The sequence below is a fragment of the Oncorhynchus gorbuscha genome, unplaced genomic scaffold, assembly GCF_021184085.1.
Source record: "Oncorhynchus gorbuscha isolate QuinsamMale2020 ecotype Even-year unplaced genomic scaffold, OgorEven_v1.0 Un_scaffold_736, whole genome shotgun sequence".
Lineage (NCBI taxonomy): Eukaryota > Metazoa > Chordata > Actinopteri > Salmoniformes > Salmonidae > Oncorhynchus > Oncorhynchus gorbuscha.
In genome coordinates this window covers 127,501-142,500 of record NW_025745784.1, presented here as the reverse complement: position 1 = coordinate 142,500, position 15,000 = coordinate 127,501, and the positions used below count along the sequence as shown (strand labels likewise).

Here is a 15,000-nt window from a genome sequence, read left to right as displayed (position 1 = left end):
TCTACGTCAGGTTATCAACAGACTGGGACTCAACACTAGGTCTATGTCAGGTTAACAACAGACTGGGACTCAACACTAGGTCTATGTCAGGTTAACAACAGGCCAGACAGACTGGGACTCAACACTAGGTCTCTCAGGTTATCAACAGACTGGGACTCAACACTAGGTCTATGTCAGGTTAACAACAGACTGGGACTCAACACTAGGTCTATGTCAGGTTATCAACAGACTGGGACTCAACACTAGGTCTATGTCAGGTTATCAACAGACTGGGACTCAACACTAGGTCTATGTCAGGTTAACAACAGACTGGGACTCAACACTAGGTCTATGTCAGGTTAACAACAGACTGGGACTCAACACTAGGTCTACGTCAGGTTAACAACAGACTGGGACTCAACACTAGGTCTATGTCAGGTTAACAACAGACTGGGACTCAACACTAGGTCTATGTCAGGTTAACAACAGACTGGGACTCAACACTAGGTCTATGTCTGGTTAACAACAGATTGGGACTCAACACTAGGTCTATGTCAGGTTAACAACAGACCAAACAGACTGGGACTCAACACTAGGTCTATGTCAGGTTAACAACAGACTGGGACTCAACACTAGGTCTATGTCAGGTTAACAACAGGCTGGGACTCAACACTAGGTCTACGTCAGGTTAACAACAGACTGGGACTCAACACTAGGTCTATGTCAGGTTATCAACAGACTGGGACTCAACACTAGGTCTATGTCAGGTTAACAACAGACCAAACAGACTGGGACTCAACACTAGGTCTATGTCAGGTTAACAACAGACTGGGACTCAACACTAGGTCTACGTCAGGTTAACAACAGACTGGGACTCAACACTAGGTCTATGTCAGGTTAACAACAGACTGGGACTCAACACTAGGTCTATGTCAGGTTAACAACAGACTGGGACTCAACACTAGGTCTATGTCAGGTTAACAACAGGCCAGACAGACTGGGACTCAACACTAGGTCTACGTCAGGTTAACAACAGACTGGGACTCAACACTAGGTCTATGTCAGGTTAACAACAGACTGGGACTCAACACTAGGTCTACGTCAGGTTAACAACAGACTGGGACTCAACACTAGGTCTAAGGTTAACAACAGACTGGGACTCAACACTAGGTCTATGTCAGGTTAACAACAGACTGGGACTCAACACTAGGTCTACGTCAGGTTAACAACAGACTGGGACTCAACACTAGGTCTATGTCAGGTTAACAACAGACTGGGACTCAACACTAGGTCTACGTCAGGTTAACAACAGACTGGGACTCAACACTAGGTCTATGTCAGGTTAACAACAGACAGACTGGGACTCAACACTAGGTCTATGTCAGGTTAACAACAGACTGGGACTCAACACTAGGTCTATGTCAGGTTAACAACAGACTGGGACTCAACACTAGGTCTACGTCAGGTTAACAACAGACTGGGACTCAACACTAGGTCTATGTCAGGTTAACAACAGACTGGGACTCAACACTAGGTCTATGTCAGGTTAACAACAGACTGGGACTCAACACTAGGTCTACGTCAGGTTAACAACAGACTGGGACTCAACACTAGGTCTATGTCAGGTTAACAACAGGCTGGGACTCAACACTAGGTCTACGTCAGGTTAACAACAGACTGGGACTCAACACTAGGTCTATGTCAGGTTATCAACAGACTGGGACTCAACACTAGGTCTATGTCAGGTTAACAACAGGCTGGGACTCAACACTAGGTCTATGTTAGGTTAACAACAGACCAAACAGACTGGGACTCAACACTAGGTCTATGTCAGGTTAACCACAGGCCAGACAGACAGGGACTCAACACTAGGTCTACATCAGGTTATCAACAGCACAGATCTGGGACAGACTAACCCCTGAAGAGTCAGCAGAAGCACCAAGTCTGGCAACTTAAAGAGACCCAACTACATCACAGTATTATTTTGTCATGGAGCAGACGCTCTTTATCCACAGTAACTTGACAATTAGGGTTAAGTGCCTTGCTCAAGGGCATGTCGACATGATTGTTTTTAACCTCGTCGGCTCCGGGGATTTAAACCAGTGACCTTTCGGTTACTGGGCCAACGCTCTGCACAGCTCTAGGCTATCTGCCGCCCCGATTATCAGCAGAAAATCATGACGTGTTGTTTGTAGAAATAGAGAGAAGCCAAGAATAACAGGAGTGAGGACGTTTTAATAGTGTGACATCACAACACATGCTCGGAGCCTGGTGATGTCATCTTCCCCCTGGGTGACACATGGGAGGTGGGGGGGGCTAAACTCGACAAGCAGAAATACTTCTCAGCTGTGTTGTCTGACCGTGTTAACTTAAACATCTAAAGGGACAGATACATAATAAACTGTATCTGCTTCACACAGCTAGTTAGCTACAGTCCCACAGCTAGTTAGCTACAGTCCCACAGCTAGTTAGCTACAGTCCCACAGCTAGTTAGCTACAGTCCCACAGCTAGTTAGCTACAGTCCCACAGCTAGTTAGCTACAGTCCGACCAGTCCCACAGCTAGTTAGCTACAGTCCCACAGCTAGTTAGCTACAGTCCGACCAGTCCCACAGCTAGTTAGCTACAGTCCCACAGCTAGTTAGCTACAGTCCCACAGCTAGTTAGCTACAGTCCGACCAGTCCCACAGCTAGTTAGCTACAGTCCCACAGCTAGTTAGCTACAGTCCGACCAGTCCCACAGCTAGTTAGCTACAGTCCCACAGCTAGTTAGCTACAGTCCCACAGCTAGTTAGCTACAGTCCCACAGCTAGTTAGCTACAGTCCCACAGCTAGTTAGCTACAGTCACACAGCTAGTTAGCTACAGTCACACAGCTAGTTAGCTAGTCAGCTACAGTCACACAGCTAGTTAGCTACAGCCCCACAGCTAGTTAGCTACAGTGCGACCAGTCCCACAGCTAGTCAGCTACAGTCCCACAGCTAGTCAGCTACAGTCCCACAGCTAGTCAGCTACAGTCCCACAGCTAGTTAGCTACAGTCCCACAGCTAGTTAGCTACAGTCCCACAGCTAGTCAGCTACAGTCCCACAGCTAGTTAGCTAGTCAGCTACAGTCCCACAGCTAGTTAGCTAGTCAGCTACAGTCCCACAGCTAGTTAGCTAGTTAGCTACAGTCCCACAGCTAGTTAGCTAGTTAGCTACAGTCCCACAGCTAGTTAGCTAGTCCCACAGCTAGTCAGCTACAGTCCCACAGCTAGTTAGCTAGTCCCACAGCTAGTCAGCTACAGTCACACAGCTAGTTAGCTAGTCAGCTACAGTCACACAGCTAGTTAGCTAGTTAACAGCTGGTTAACGCCCTGGTAGTGTTCCTGTGTTGGTTAGCTAGTTAACAGCTGGTTAACGCCCTGGTAGTGTTCCTGTGTTGGTTAGCTAGTTAACAGCTGGTTAACGCCCTGGTAGTGTTCCTGTGTTGGTTAGCTAGTTAACAGCTAGTTAACGCCCTGGTAGTGTTCCTGTGTTGGTTAGCTAGTTAACAGCTGGTTAACGCCCTGGTAGTGTTCCTGTGTTGGTTAGCTACAGTCCCACAGCTAGTTAACAGCTGGTTAACGCCCTGGTTGTGTTCCTGTGTTGGTTAGCTAGTTAACAGCTAGTTAACGCCCTGGTTGTGTTCCTGTGTTGGTTAGCTCGTCGTTAGCTACCAGGCTGCTAACTAACTGCCTGTCGTTTATCTGAATAATGGTCCGGAAAGTTAAAATATAACCGTGTTTATTGTTGTCTTACTTTGAAGTCGTTTCCAGACAGGTCGACCCCCCGGATAAACGGAAGGACTCCGGTGGCAGCCATTTGTGCTTCGGGAAACCGTCCGTCCGTCGCTGCCGAGTCTCTGTTGGTTTGTCAGGCGGAGCGGAGACACTGGTTACCACAGCCACAAAGTCAGAAACAGCTCTTTATCTTCTTAAATGGGATTTTAAACCTTACTCACACTGGGAATCTTACGCCTAAGATTATTAAATTAAGGCTTATTTTTTGTTTTCATACATTTTTGCGATTATAGCCAACTATGTGACAGTGGTAACTTTACTTTGTGAGTGTGGTAACTAGTGGAAACCCTGGTGAAGGATCCTGCTTTTGTCAAATGAACGTAATATTTGACTTTTCGCAGCAGGTTTAGGATATATAAGTTTAGGAAAAGGGTTAAGCTAAAATGATCAACATTTGACAGAACAGCTGCTGGGACCGGAAACACCCTGGCGGAACCGAACAGCCCTTCCGGTGAGGTGCGCCCCGTCAATCAATCAATAATGAAGTGGTCACAATCAAAGATATTCTAGTTTCGCCTGTTCCTCTCTCTGCTACTATCTAATCAATAGAAACACCCGTTTCTATTCCATTTAATTCGTTTTTACACAAGTCCTTCCTACTGTAACTTAGTAAATATTAATCAACACAAGGGAGATATTTTAGAGGCACTCGTCAAGACAGAATACAGGACACCAGATTGCTGGGATCAGTGATTTTATATAAACATTCAAAAATAACCGTATTAATCTCCCCTTTCTCCAGTCTGTCTCCTCCCAGCTGGTACTTGGATTTACAATCCTATTCTTTACGCCAATGTTACATATTGGGGACAAATTACCATTCAAATCCATTCTTTTATTTCTCTGTAAAATATTGATCTATTCTCCATGTCATATAAATGCAGTTTCTCTGTCAGAGGTGAGACAGAATGAACCCAGTCCCACTCCACTCCTGTCCCAAATGAACCCAGTCCCACTCCACTCCTGTCCCAAATGAACCCAGTCCCACTCCACTCCTGTCCCAAATGAACCCAGTCCCACTCCACTCCTGTCCCAAATGAACCCAGTCCCACTCCACTCCTGTCCCAAATGAACCGTGGTTTAACACCTCTAGAAGCTGACCTCTGGTCCCCTCCTGATGTTTAGGGTTAAAGGGCGAGTTGAAGGTAAACTGATTCCAGTAGTTCTGTGTTTATATCAAAAACATCAACCGCTGAGCTTCCTGATCACGTCGGAGTTCAGAGGTCGGGGACAAGGTCACACGGGGGCGTCAAAGCATCTCTATGGCAGCAGTGGGATCAGGGGTTAAAGGTCAGCGCTGAGGGCAGGTGACTCGTGTGTGTCCAGGCATGTGACAGATGCCACAGGTACGGGGCTTCCTGGTAGCGGGGGGTTTGGTGGTGGGGGGGGCTCCTCCTCCCCCAGTCTCCCTCCGCCTCTTCCCCCAGTCTCCCCCTCCAGAACCTGGTAGAGACACAGACAGAGGGTTAGCAATGGGGGGTGGGTGTATGTGTCTGCATGTGTGTGTGTGTGTGTGTGTGTGTGTGTGTGTGTGTGTGTGTGTGTGTGTGTGTGTGTGTGTGTGTGTGTGTGTGTGTGTGTGTGTGTGTGTGTGTGTGTGTGTGTGTGTGTGTGTGTTATAGCGTGTGTGTGTGTTATAGCGTGTGTGTGTTACAGTGTGTGTGTGTTATAGTGTGTGTGTGTGTTATAGTGTGTGTGTGTGTTATAGTGTGTGTGTGTGTTATAGTGTGTGTGTGTGTTATAGTGTGTGTGTGTGTTACAGTGTGTGTGTGTGTGTGTGTGTGTTATAGTGTGTGTGTGTGTTACAGTGTGTGTTATAGTGTGTGTGTGTGTGTGTGTGTTACAGTGTGTGTGTGTGTGTGTGTGTGTGTGTGTTACAGTGTGTGTGTGTGTGTGTGTTACAGTGTGTGTGTGTTAGTGTGTGTGTGTGTGTGTGTGTGTGTGTGTGTGTGTGTGTGTGTGTGTGTGTGTGTTATAGCGTGTGTGTGTGTTATAGCGTGTGTGTGTTACAGTGTGTGTGTGTTATAGTGTGTGTGTGTGTTATAGTGTGTGTGTGTGTTATAGTGTGTGTGTGTGTTATAGTGTGTGTGTGTGTTATAGTGTGTGTGTGTGTTACAGTGTGTGTGTGTTACAGTGTGTGTGTGTGTGTGTGTTACAGTGTGTGTGTGTGTGTGTGTGTGTTATAGTGTGTGTGTGTGTTACAGTGTGTGTTATAGTGTGTGTGTGTGTGTGTGTGTTACAGTGTGTGTGTGTGTGTGTGTTACAGTGTGTGTGTGTTAGTGTGTGTGTGTGTGTGTGTGTGTTACAGTGTGTGTTATAGTGTGTGTGTGTGTTTTATAGTGTGTGTGTGTGTTATAGTGTGTGTGTGTGTTACAGCGTGTGTGTTATAGTGTGTGTGTTACAGCGTGTGTGTTACAGCGTGTGTGTGTGTGTATGTTACAGTGTGTGTTATAGTGTGTGTGTGTTATAGTGTGTGTGTGTGTTACAGCGTGTGTGTGTGTGTGTGTGTTACAGCGTGTGTTTCGTTACCTGGTGGTGGGATGTTCTCGTCAGCCCAGAGGAAGAATCCACACTGTTGATCTCTGGGCTTCCCACAGGTATGGAACACTCTTCCTTTATTAGGTCCTTCCTTCTGCACTGTCTTCTGAACCGCTGGCTCACTGCAGTTACAAACCACCTCCCCCACGGAGGTCCTGGGGGGCTGGTGTGACCTGCTGGGTGGCGCCCCCTGGGGGCCTGGAGGGTAAACGTTAGTGTCGGGCTGGTCGGTCCACAGGAAGAAGTTACAGCCTCCAGAGGAACACTTATAGAACCGTCTGCCCTGGTTAGGACCGTCTTTCCTCACGGTGAGGAGGACCGCCTCCGACCCACAGTTACACACTGTGACGTCACCACCTCTGGGGTCAGGGGTGGGGCCTGGGGGTCAGGGCAAGGGTGGGGGGCCAGGACGAGGAGGGGGGTTGGGGGCTTGGGAGACAGGGGGTCCAGTCTGGGGGCTGGGCGAGGTCTAGGCTGATTGGTTGCAGTGTCTCCCCTTCCTCCTCCTCCTCTTCCTCCCCCAGCTGCTCCTACTCCTCTTCCTCCCCCAGCTCCCCCTCTTCCTCCTACTCCTCCCGCCACGCCCCCTCCACCCATTCTGAGGTATTTGAGGTTGAGCACCTCCCTCAGTGTCTCGTCACACCCTCCGATGCAGCCCACAAACTCCAGCGGCATCATGGGAGGGAGGCTGCCTCGTCGGAACTTCAACTTTAACCTGCAGAAGAAGAGACAGGAGGAGTCATGTAGAATAGTCTTTATTACACCCAGGGGGGGCAGTCCATCTATAGGTTATTAAATATCAGAGGAGACAGTAGTCTGTCCCAGTCCATCTATAGGTTAGTAAATATCAGAGGAGACAGTAGTCTGTCCCAGTCCATCTATAGGTTAGTAAATATCAGAGGAGACAGTAGTCTGTCCCAGTCCATCTATAGGTTAGTAAATATCAGAGGAGACAGTAGTCTGTCCCAGTCCATCTATAGGTTATTAAATATCAGAGGAGACAGTAGTCTGTCCCAGTCCATCTATAGGTTAGTAAATATCAGAGGAGACAGTAGTCTGTCCCAGTCCATCTATAGGTTAGTAAATATCAGAGGAGACAGTAGTCTGTCCCAGTCCATCTATAGGTTATTAAATATCAGAGGAGACAGTAGTCTGTCCCAGTCCATCGATAGGTTATTAAATATCAGAGGAGACAGTAGTCTGTCCCAGTCCATCTATAGGTTATTAAATATCAGAGGAGACAGTAGTCTGTCCCAGTCCATCTATAGGTTAGTAAATATCAGAGGAGACAGTAGTCTGTCCCAGTCCATCTATAGGTTAGTAAATATCAGAGGAGACAGTAGTCTGTCCCAGTCCATCTATAGGTTAGTAAATATCAGAGGAGACAGTAGTCTGTCCCAGTCCATCTATAGGTTATTAAATATCAGAGGAGACAGTAGTCTGTCCCAGTCCATCTATAGGTTATTAAATATCAGAGGAGACAGTAGTCTGTCCCAGTCCATCTATAGGTTATTAAATATCAGAGGAGACAGTAGTCTGTCCCAGTCCATCTATAGGTTAGTAAATATCAGAGGAGACAGTAGTCTGTCCCAGTCCATCTATAGGTTAGTAAATATCAGAGGAGACAGTAGTCTGTCCCAGTCCATCTATAGGTTATTAAATATCAGAGGAGACAGTAGTCTGTCCCAGTCCATCTATAGGTTAGTAAATATCAGAGGAGACAGTAGTCTGTCCCAGTCCATCTATAGGTTAGTAAATATCAGAGGAGACAGTAGTCTGTCCCAGTCCATCTATAGGTTATTAAATATCAGAGGAGACAGTAGTCTGTCCCAGTCCATCGATAGGTTATTAAATATCAGAGGAGACAGTAGTCTGTCCCAGTCCATCTATAGGTTATTAAATATCAGAGGAGACAGTAGTCTGTCCCAGTCCATCTATAGGTTAGTAAATATCAGAGGAGACAGTAGTCTGTCCCAGTCCATCTATAGGTTATTAAATATCAGAGGAGACAGTAGTCTGTCCCAGTCCATCTATAGGTTAGTAAATATCAGAGGAGACAGTAGTCTGTCCCAGTCCATCTATAGGTTATTAAATATCAGAGGAGACAGTAGTCTGTCCCAGTCCATCTATAGGTTATTAAATATCAGAGGAGACAGTAGTCTGTCCCAGTCCATCTATAGGTTAGTAAATATCAGAGGAGACAGTAGTCTGTCCCAGTCCATCTATAGGTTAGTAAATATCAGAGGAGACAGTAGTCTGTCCCAGTCCATTGGGGATCGATAGGTTATTAAATATCAGAGGAAGAGACAGGAGGAGTCACGTACAGTGGGGCAAAAAAGTAGTTAGTCAGCCACCAATTGTGCAAGTTCTCCCACTTAAAAAGATGAGAGAGGCCTGTAATTTTCATCATAGGTACACTTCAACTATGACAGACAAAATGAGAAAATGAACCATCTGTAACAGACAGCCCTGAATGTTAGAATGGATTAAATGAACCATCTGTAACAGACGGCCCTGAATGTTAGAATGGATTAAATGAACCATCTGTAACAGACGGCCCTGAATGTTAGAATGGATTAAATGAACCATCTGTAACAGACGGCCCTGAATGTTAGAATGGATTAAATGAACCATCTGTAACAGACGGCCCTGAATGTTAAATGAACCATCTGTAACAGACGGCCCTGAATGTTAGAATGGATTAAATGAACCATCTGTAACAGACGGCCCTGAATGTTAAATGAACCATCTGTAACAGACGGCCCTGAATGTTAAATGAACCATCTGTAACAGACGGCCCTGAATGTTAGAATGGATTAAATGAACCATCTGTAACAGACGGCCCTGAATGTTAAATGAACCATCTGTAACAGACGGCCCTGAATGTTAGAATGGATTAAATGAACCATCTGTAACAGACGGCCCTGAATGTTAGAATGGATTAAATGAACCATCTGTAACAGACGGCCCTGAATGTTAAATGAACCATCTGTAACAGACGGCCCTGAATGTTAGAATGGATTAAATGAACCATCTGTAACAGACGGCCCTGAATGTTAGAATGGATTAAATGAACCATCTGTAACAGACGGCCCTGAATGTTAAATGAACCATCTGTAACAGACGGCCCTGAATGTTAGAATGGATTAAATGAACCATCTGTAACAGACGGCCCTGAATGTTAGAATGGATTAAATGAACCATCTGTAACAGACGGCCCTGAATGTTAAATGAACCATCTGTAACAGACGGCCCTGAATGTTAGAATGGATTAAATGAACCATCTGTAACAGACGGCCCTGAATGTTAAATGAACCATCTGTAACAGACGGCCCTGAATGTTAGAATGGATTAAATGAACCATCTGTAACAGACGGCCCTGAATGTTAGAATGGATTAAATGAACCATCTGTAACAGACGGCCCTGAATGTTAGAATGGATTAAATGAACCATCTGTAACAGACGGCCCTGAATGTTAGAATGGATTAAATGAACCATCTGTAACAGACGGCCCTGAATGTTAGAATGGATTAAATGAACCATCTGTAACAGACGGCCCTGAATGTTAGAATGGATTAAATGAACCATCTGTAACAGACGGCCCTGAATGTTAGAATGGATTAAATGAACCATCTGTAACAGACGGCCCTGAATGTTAGAATGGATTAAATGAACCATCTGTAACAGACGGCCCTGAATGTTAGAATGGATTAAATGAACCATCTGTAACAGACGGCCCTGAATGTTAGAATGGATTAAATGAACCATCTGTAACAGACGGCCCTGAATGTTAGAATGGATTAAATGAACCATCTGTAACAGACGGCCCTGAATGTTAGAATGGATTAAATGAACCATCTGTAACAGACGGCCCTGAATGTTAGAATGGATTAAATGAACCATCTGTAACAGACGGCCCTGAATGTTAGAATGGATTAAATGAACCATCTGTAACAGACGGCCCTGAATGTTAGAATGGATTAAATGAACCATCTGTAACAGACGGCCCTGAATGTTAGAATGGATTAAATGAACCATCTTAGAATAAAATGAACCATCTGGCCCTGAATGTTAGAATGGATTAAATGAACCATCTGTAACAGACGGCCCTGAATGTTAAATGAACCATCTGTAACAGACGGCCCTGAATGTTAAATGAACCATCTGTAACAGACGGCCCTGAATGTTAGAATGGATTAAATGAACCATCTGTAACAGACGGCCCTGAATGTTAAATGAACCATCTGTAACAGACGGCCCTGAATGTTAGAATGGATTAAATGAACCATCTGTAACAGACGGCCCTGAATGTTAGAATGGATTAAATGAACCATCTGTAACAGACGGCCCTGAATGTTAGAATGGATTAAATGAACCATCTGTAACAGACGGCCCTGAATGTTAGAATGGATTAAATGAACCATCTGTAACAGACGGCCCTGAATGTTAGAATGGATTAAATGAACCATCTGTAACAGACGGCCCTGAATGTTAAATGAACCATCTGTAACAGACGGCCCTGAATGTTAGAATGGATTAAATGAACCATCTGTAACAGACGGCCCTGAATGTTAGAATGGATTAAATGAACCATCTGTAACAGACGGCCCTGAATGTTAGAATGGATTAAATGAACCATCTGTAACAGACGGCCCTGAATGTTAGAATGGATTAAATGAACCATCTGTAACAGACGGCCCTGAATGTTAGAATGGATTAAATGAACCATCTGTAACAGACGGCCCTGAATGTTAGAATGGATTAAATGAACCATCTGTAGCAGACGGCCCTGAATGTTAGAATGGATTAAATGAACCATCTGTAACAGACGGCCCTGAATGTTAGAATGGATTAAATGAACCATCTGTAACAGACGGCCCTGAATGTTAAATGAACCATCTGTAACAGACGGCCCTGAATGTTAGAATGGGTTAAATGAACCATCTGTAACAGACGGCCCTGAATGTTAGAATGGATTAAATTAACCATCTGTAACAGACGGCCCTGAATGTTAAATGAACCATCTGTAACAGACGGCCCTGAATGTTAGAATGGATTAAATGAACCATCTGTAACAGACGGCCCTGAATGTTAGAATGGATTAAATGAACCATCTGTAACAGACGGTCCTGAATGTTAGAATGGATTAAATGAACCATCTGTAACAGACGGCCCTGAATGTTAGAATGGATTAAATGAACCATCTGTAACAGACGGCCCTGAATGTTAAATGAACCATCTGTAACAGACGGCCCTGAATGTTAGAATGGGTTAAATGAACCATCTGTAACAGACGGCCCTGAATGTTAGAATGGATTAAATTAACCATCTGTAACAGACGGCCCTGAATGTTAAATGAACCATCTGTAACAGACGGCCCTGAATGTTAGAATGGATTAAATGAACCATCTGTAACAGACGGCCCTGAATGTTAAATGAACCATCTGTAACAGACGGCCCTGAATGTTAAATGAACCATCTGTAACAGATGGCCCTGAATGTTAAATGAACCATCTGTAACAGACGGCCCTGAATGTTAGAATGGATTAAATGAACCATCTGTGACAGACGGCCCTGAATGTTAGAATGGATTAAATGAACCATCTGTAGCAGACGGCCCTGAATGTTAGAATGGATTAAATGAACCATCTGTAACAGACGGCCCTGAATGTTAGAATGGATTAAATGAACCATCTGTAACAGACGGCCCTGAATGTTAGAATGGATTAAATGAACCATCTGTAGCAGACGGCCCTGAATGTTAGAATGGATTAAATGAACCATCTGTAACAGACGGCCCTGAATGTTAGAATGGATTAAATGAACCATCTGTAACAGACGGCCCTGAATGTTAGAATGGATTAAATGAACCATCTGTAACAGACGGCCCTGAATGTTAAATGAACCATCTGTAACAGACGGCCCTGAATGTTAAATGAACCATCTGTAACAGACGGCCCTGAATGTTAGAATGGATTAAATGAACCATCTGTAACAGACGGCCCTGAATGTTAAATGAACCATCTGTAACAGACGGCCCTGAATGTTAGAATGGATTAAATGAACCATCTGTAACAGACGGCCCTGAATGTTAAATGAACCATCTGTAACAGACGGCCCTGAATGTTAGAATGGATTAAATGAACCATCTGTAACAGACGGCCCTGAATGTTAGAATGGATTAAATGAACCATCTGTAACAGACGGCCCTGAATGTTAGAATGGATTAAATGAACCATCTGTAACAGACGGCCCTGAATGTTAGAATGGATTAAATGAACCATCTGTAACAGACGGCCCTGAATGTTAAATGAAGCATCTGTAACAGACGGCCCTGAATGTTAGAATGGATTAAATGAACCATCTGTAACAGACGGCCCTGAATGTTAGAATGGATTAAATGAACCATCTGTAACAGACGGCCCTGAATGTTAGAATGGATTAAATGAACCATCTGTAACAGACGGTCCTGAATGTTAGAATGGATTAAATGAACCATCTGTAACAGACGGCCCTGAATGTTAGAATGGATTAAATGAACCATCTGTAACAGACGGCCCTGAATGTTAGAATGGATTAAATGAACCATCTGTAACAGACGGCCCTGAATGTTAAATGAACCATCTGTAACAGACGGCCCTGAATGTTAGAATGGGTTAAATGAACCATCTGTAACAGACGGCCCTGAATGTTAGAATGGATTAAATTAACCATCTGTAACAGACAGCCCTGAATGTTAAATGAACCATCTGTAACAGACGGCCCTGAATGTTAGAATGGATTAAATGAACCATCTGTAACAGACGGCCCTGAATGTTAAATGAACCATCTGTAACAGACGGCCCTGAATGTTAAATGAACCATCTGTAACAGATGGCCCTGAATGTTAAATGAACCATCTGTAACAGACGGCCCTGAATGTTAGAATGGATTAAATGAACCATCTGTAACAGACGGCCCTGAATGTTAGAATGGATTAAATGAACCATCTGTAACAGACGGCCCTGAATGTTAGAATGGATTAAATGAACCATCTGTAGCAGACGGCCCTGAATGTTAGAATGGATTAAATGAACCATCTGTAACAGACGGCCCTGAATGTTAGAATGGATTAAATGAACCATCTGTAACAGACGGCCCTGAATGTTAGAATGGATTAAATGAACCATCTGTAGCAGACGGCCCTGAATGTTAGAATGGATTAAATGAACCATCTGTAACAGACGGCCCTGAATGTTAGAATGGATTAAATGAACCATCTGTAACAGACGGCCCTGAATGTTAAATGAACCATCTGTAACAGACGGCCCTGAATGTTAAATGAACCATCTGTAACAGACGGCCCTGAATGTTAAATGAACCATCTGTAACAGACGGCCCTGAATGTTAGAATGGATTAAATGAACCATCTGTAACAGACGGCCCTGAATGTTAGAATGGATTAAATTAACCATCTGTAAAAGACGGCCCTGAATGTTAGAATGGATTAAATTAACCATCTGTAACAGATGGTCATCAGGGCCTCGTCCACTCTGAAACTGGACAGATTCCTCAGATTGGCTTCAAAACTCAGTTTGCTATCAAGGACAGATATCTGTACTGATGTCTCCATCAGGACTCTTTGATGTGGCTGGTTTATATCACTGTCTTCACTACCATCAGGGCGGGCAGACAGACAGGTATAACAGACAGACAGGTATAACAGACAGACAGACAGACAGACAGGTATAACAGACAGACAGGTATAACAGACAGACAGGTATAACAGACAGACAGGTATAACAGACAGACAGGTGTAAGAGACAGACAGGTGTAACAGACAGACAGACAGATACCTACATGTGAACGGGGCGGGGCTGACAGGTGGGACAGACAGACTCGTCTCTGTTGACCTCTAACACCGTGTCCGGAAACCACACGGAACACTTGCATTCTGGGTAACCAACGCAGGACAGGTACTTCCTGTTAGAGAGAGAGGATTGGAAGATATTGAATAGCAGAGAAGCAGACTATGATTGTATACCCTCCAAGACTTTGGGTAAAATGTTGTGAAAGTGGTCAAAATGTCCGTTTGGAAAAGTTCCGAGAAAAAGAACAACAGAACCAATCCTTCACAACAACAGAACCAACCTTCCTTCCCAACAGAACCAACCTTCCTTCCCAATAGAACCAACCTTCCTTCACAACAACAGAACCAACCTTCCTTCACAACAGAACCAACCTTCCTTCACAACAACAGAACCAACCTTCCTTCCCAACAGAACCAACCTTCCTTCCCAACAACAGAACCAACCTTCCTTCCCAACAACAGAACCAACCTTCCTTCCCAACAACAGAACCAACCTTCCTTCCCAACAACAGAACCAACCTTCCTTCACAACAGAACCAACCTTCCTTCCCAACAACAGAACCAACCTTCCTTCCCAACAACAGAACCAACCTTCCTTCACAACAACAGAACCAACCTTCCTTCACAACAACAGAACCAACCTTCCTTCACAACAGAACCAACCTTCACAACAACAGAACCAACCTTCCTTCACAACAGAACCAACCTTCCTTCACAACAACAGAACCAACCTTCCTTCACAACAGAACCAACCTTCCTTCACAACAACAGAACCAACCTTCCTTCACAACAACAGAACCAACCTTCCTTCACA

At 44.5% G+C, this 15,000-nt stretch overlaps 2 protein-coding genes across 2 annotated transcripts in view; both read right to left on the bottom strand.

The window, feature by feature from the left end:
• LOC124019946 (protein flightless-1 homolog) overlaps positions 1–3,919 on the bottom strand; it is a 73,176-nt gene extending 69,257 nt beyond the window's left edge. Inside the window, exon 1 of the mRNA XM_046335386.1 lies at positions 3,758–3,919. Coding sequence (XP_046191342.1) covers positions 3,758–3,820 — 63 coding nt within the window. The 5' untranslated portion in view covers positions 3,821–3,919. The remainder of the gene's footprint in view (positions 1–3,757) is intronic.
• Positions 3,920–4,475: 556 nt separating this feature from the next.
• LOC124019945 (DNA topoisomerase 3-alpha-like) overlaps positions 4,476–15,000 on the bottom strand; it is a 48,204-nt gene continuing 37,679 nt past the window's right edge. Inside the window, 5 exon segments of the mRNA XM_046335385.1 lie at positions 4,476–5,241; positions 6,328–6,714; positions 6,748–6,787; positions 6,850–7,051; positions 14,177–14,299. Coding sequence (XP_046191341.1) covers positions 5,090–5,241; positions 6,328–6,714; positions 6,748–6,787; positions 6,850–7,051; positions 14,177–14,299 — 904 coding nt within the window. The 3' untranslated portion in view covers positions 4,476–5,089.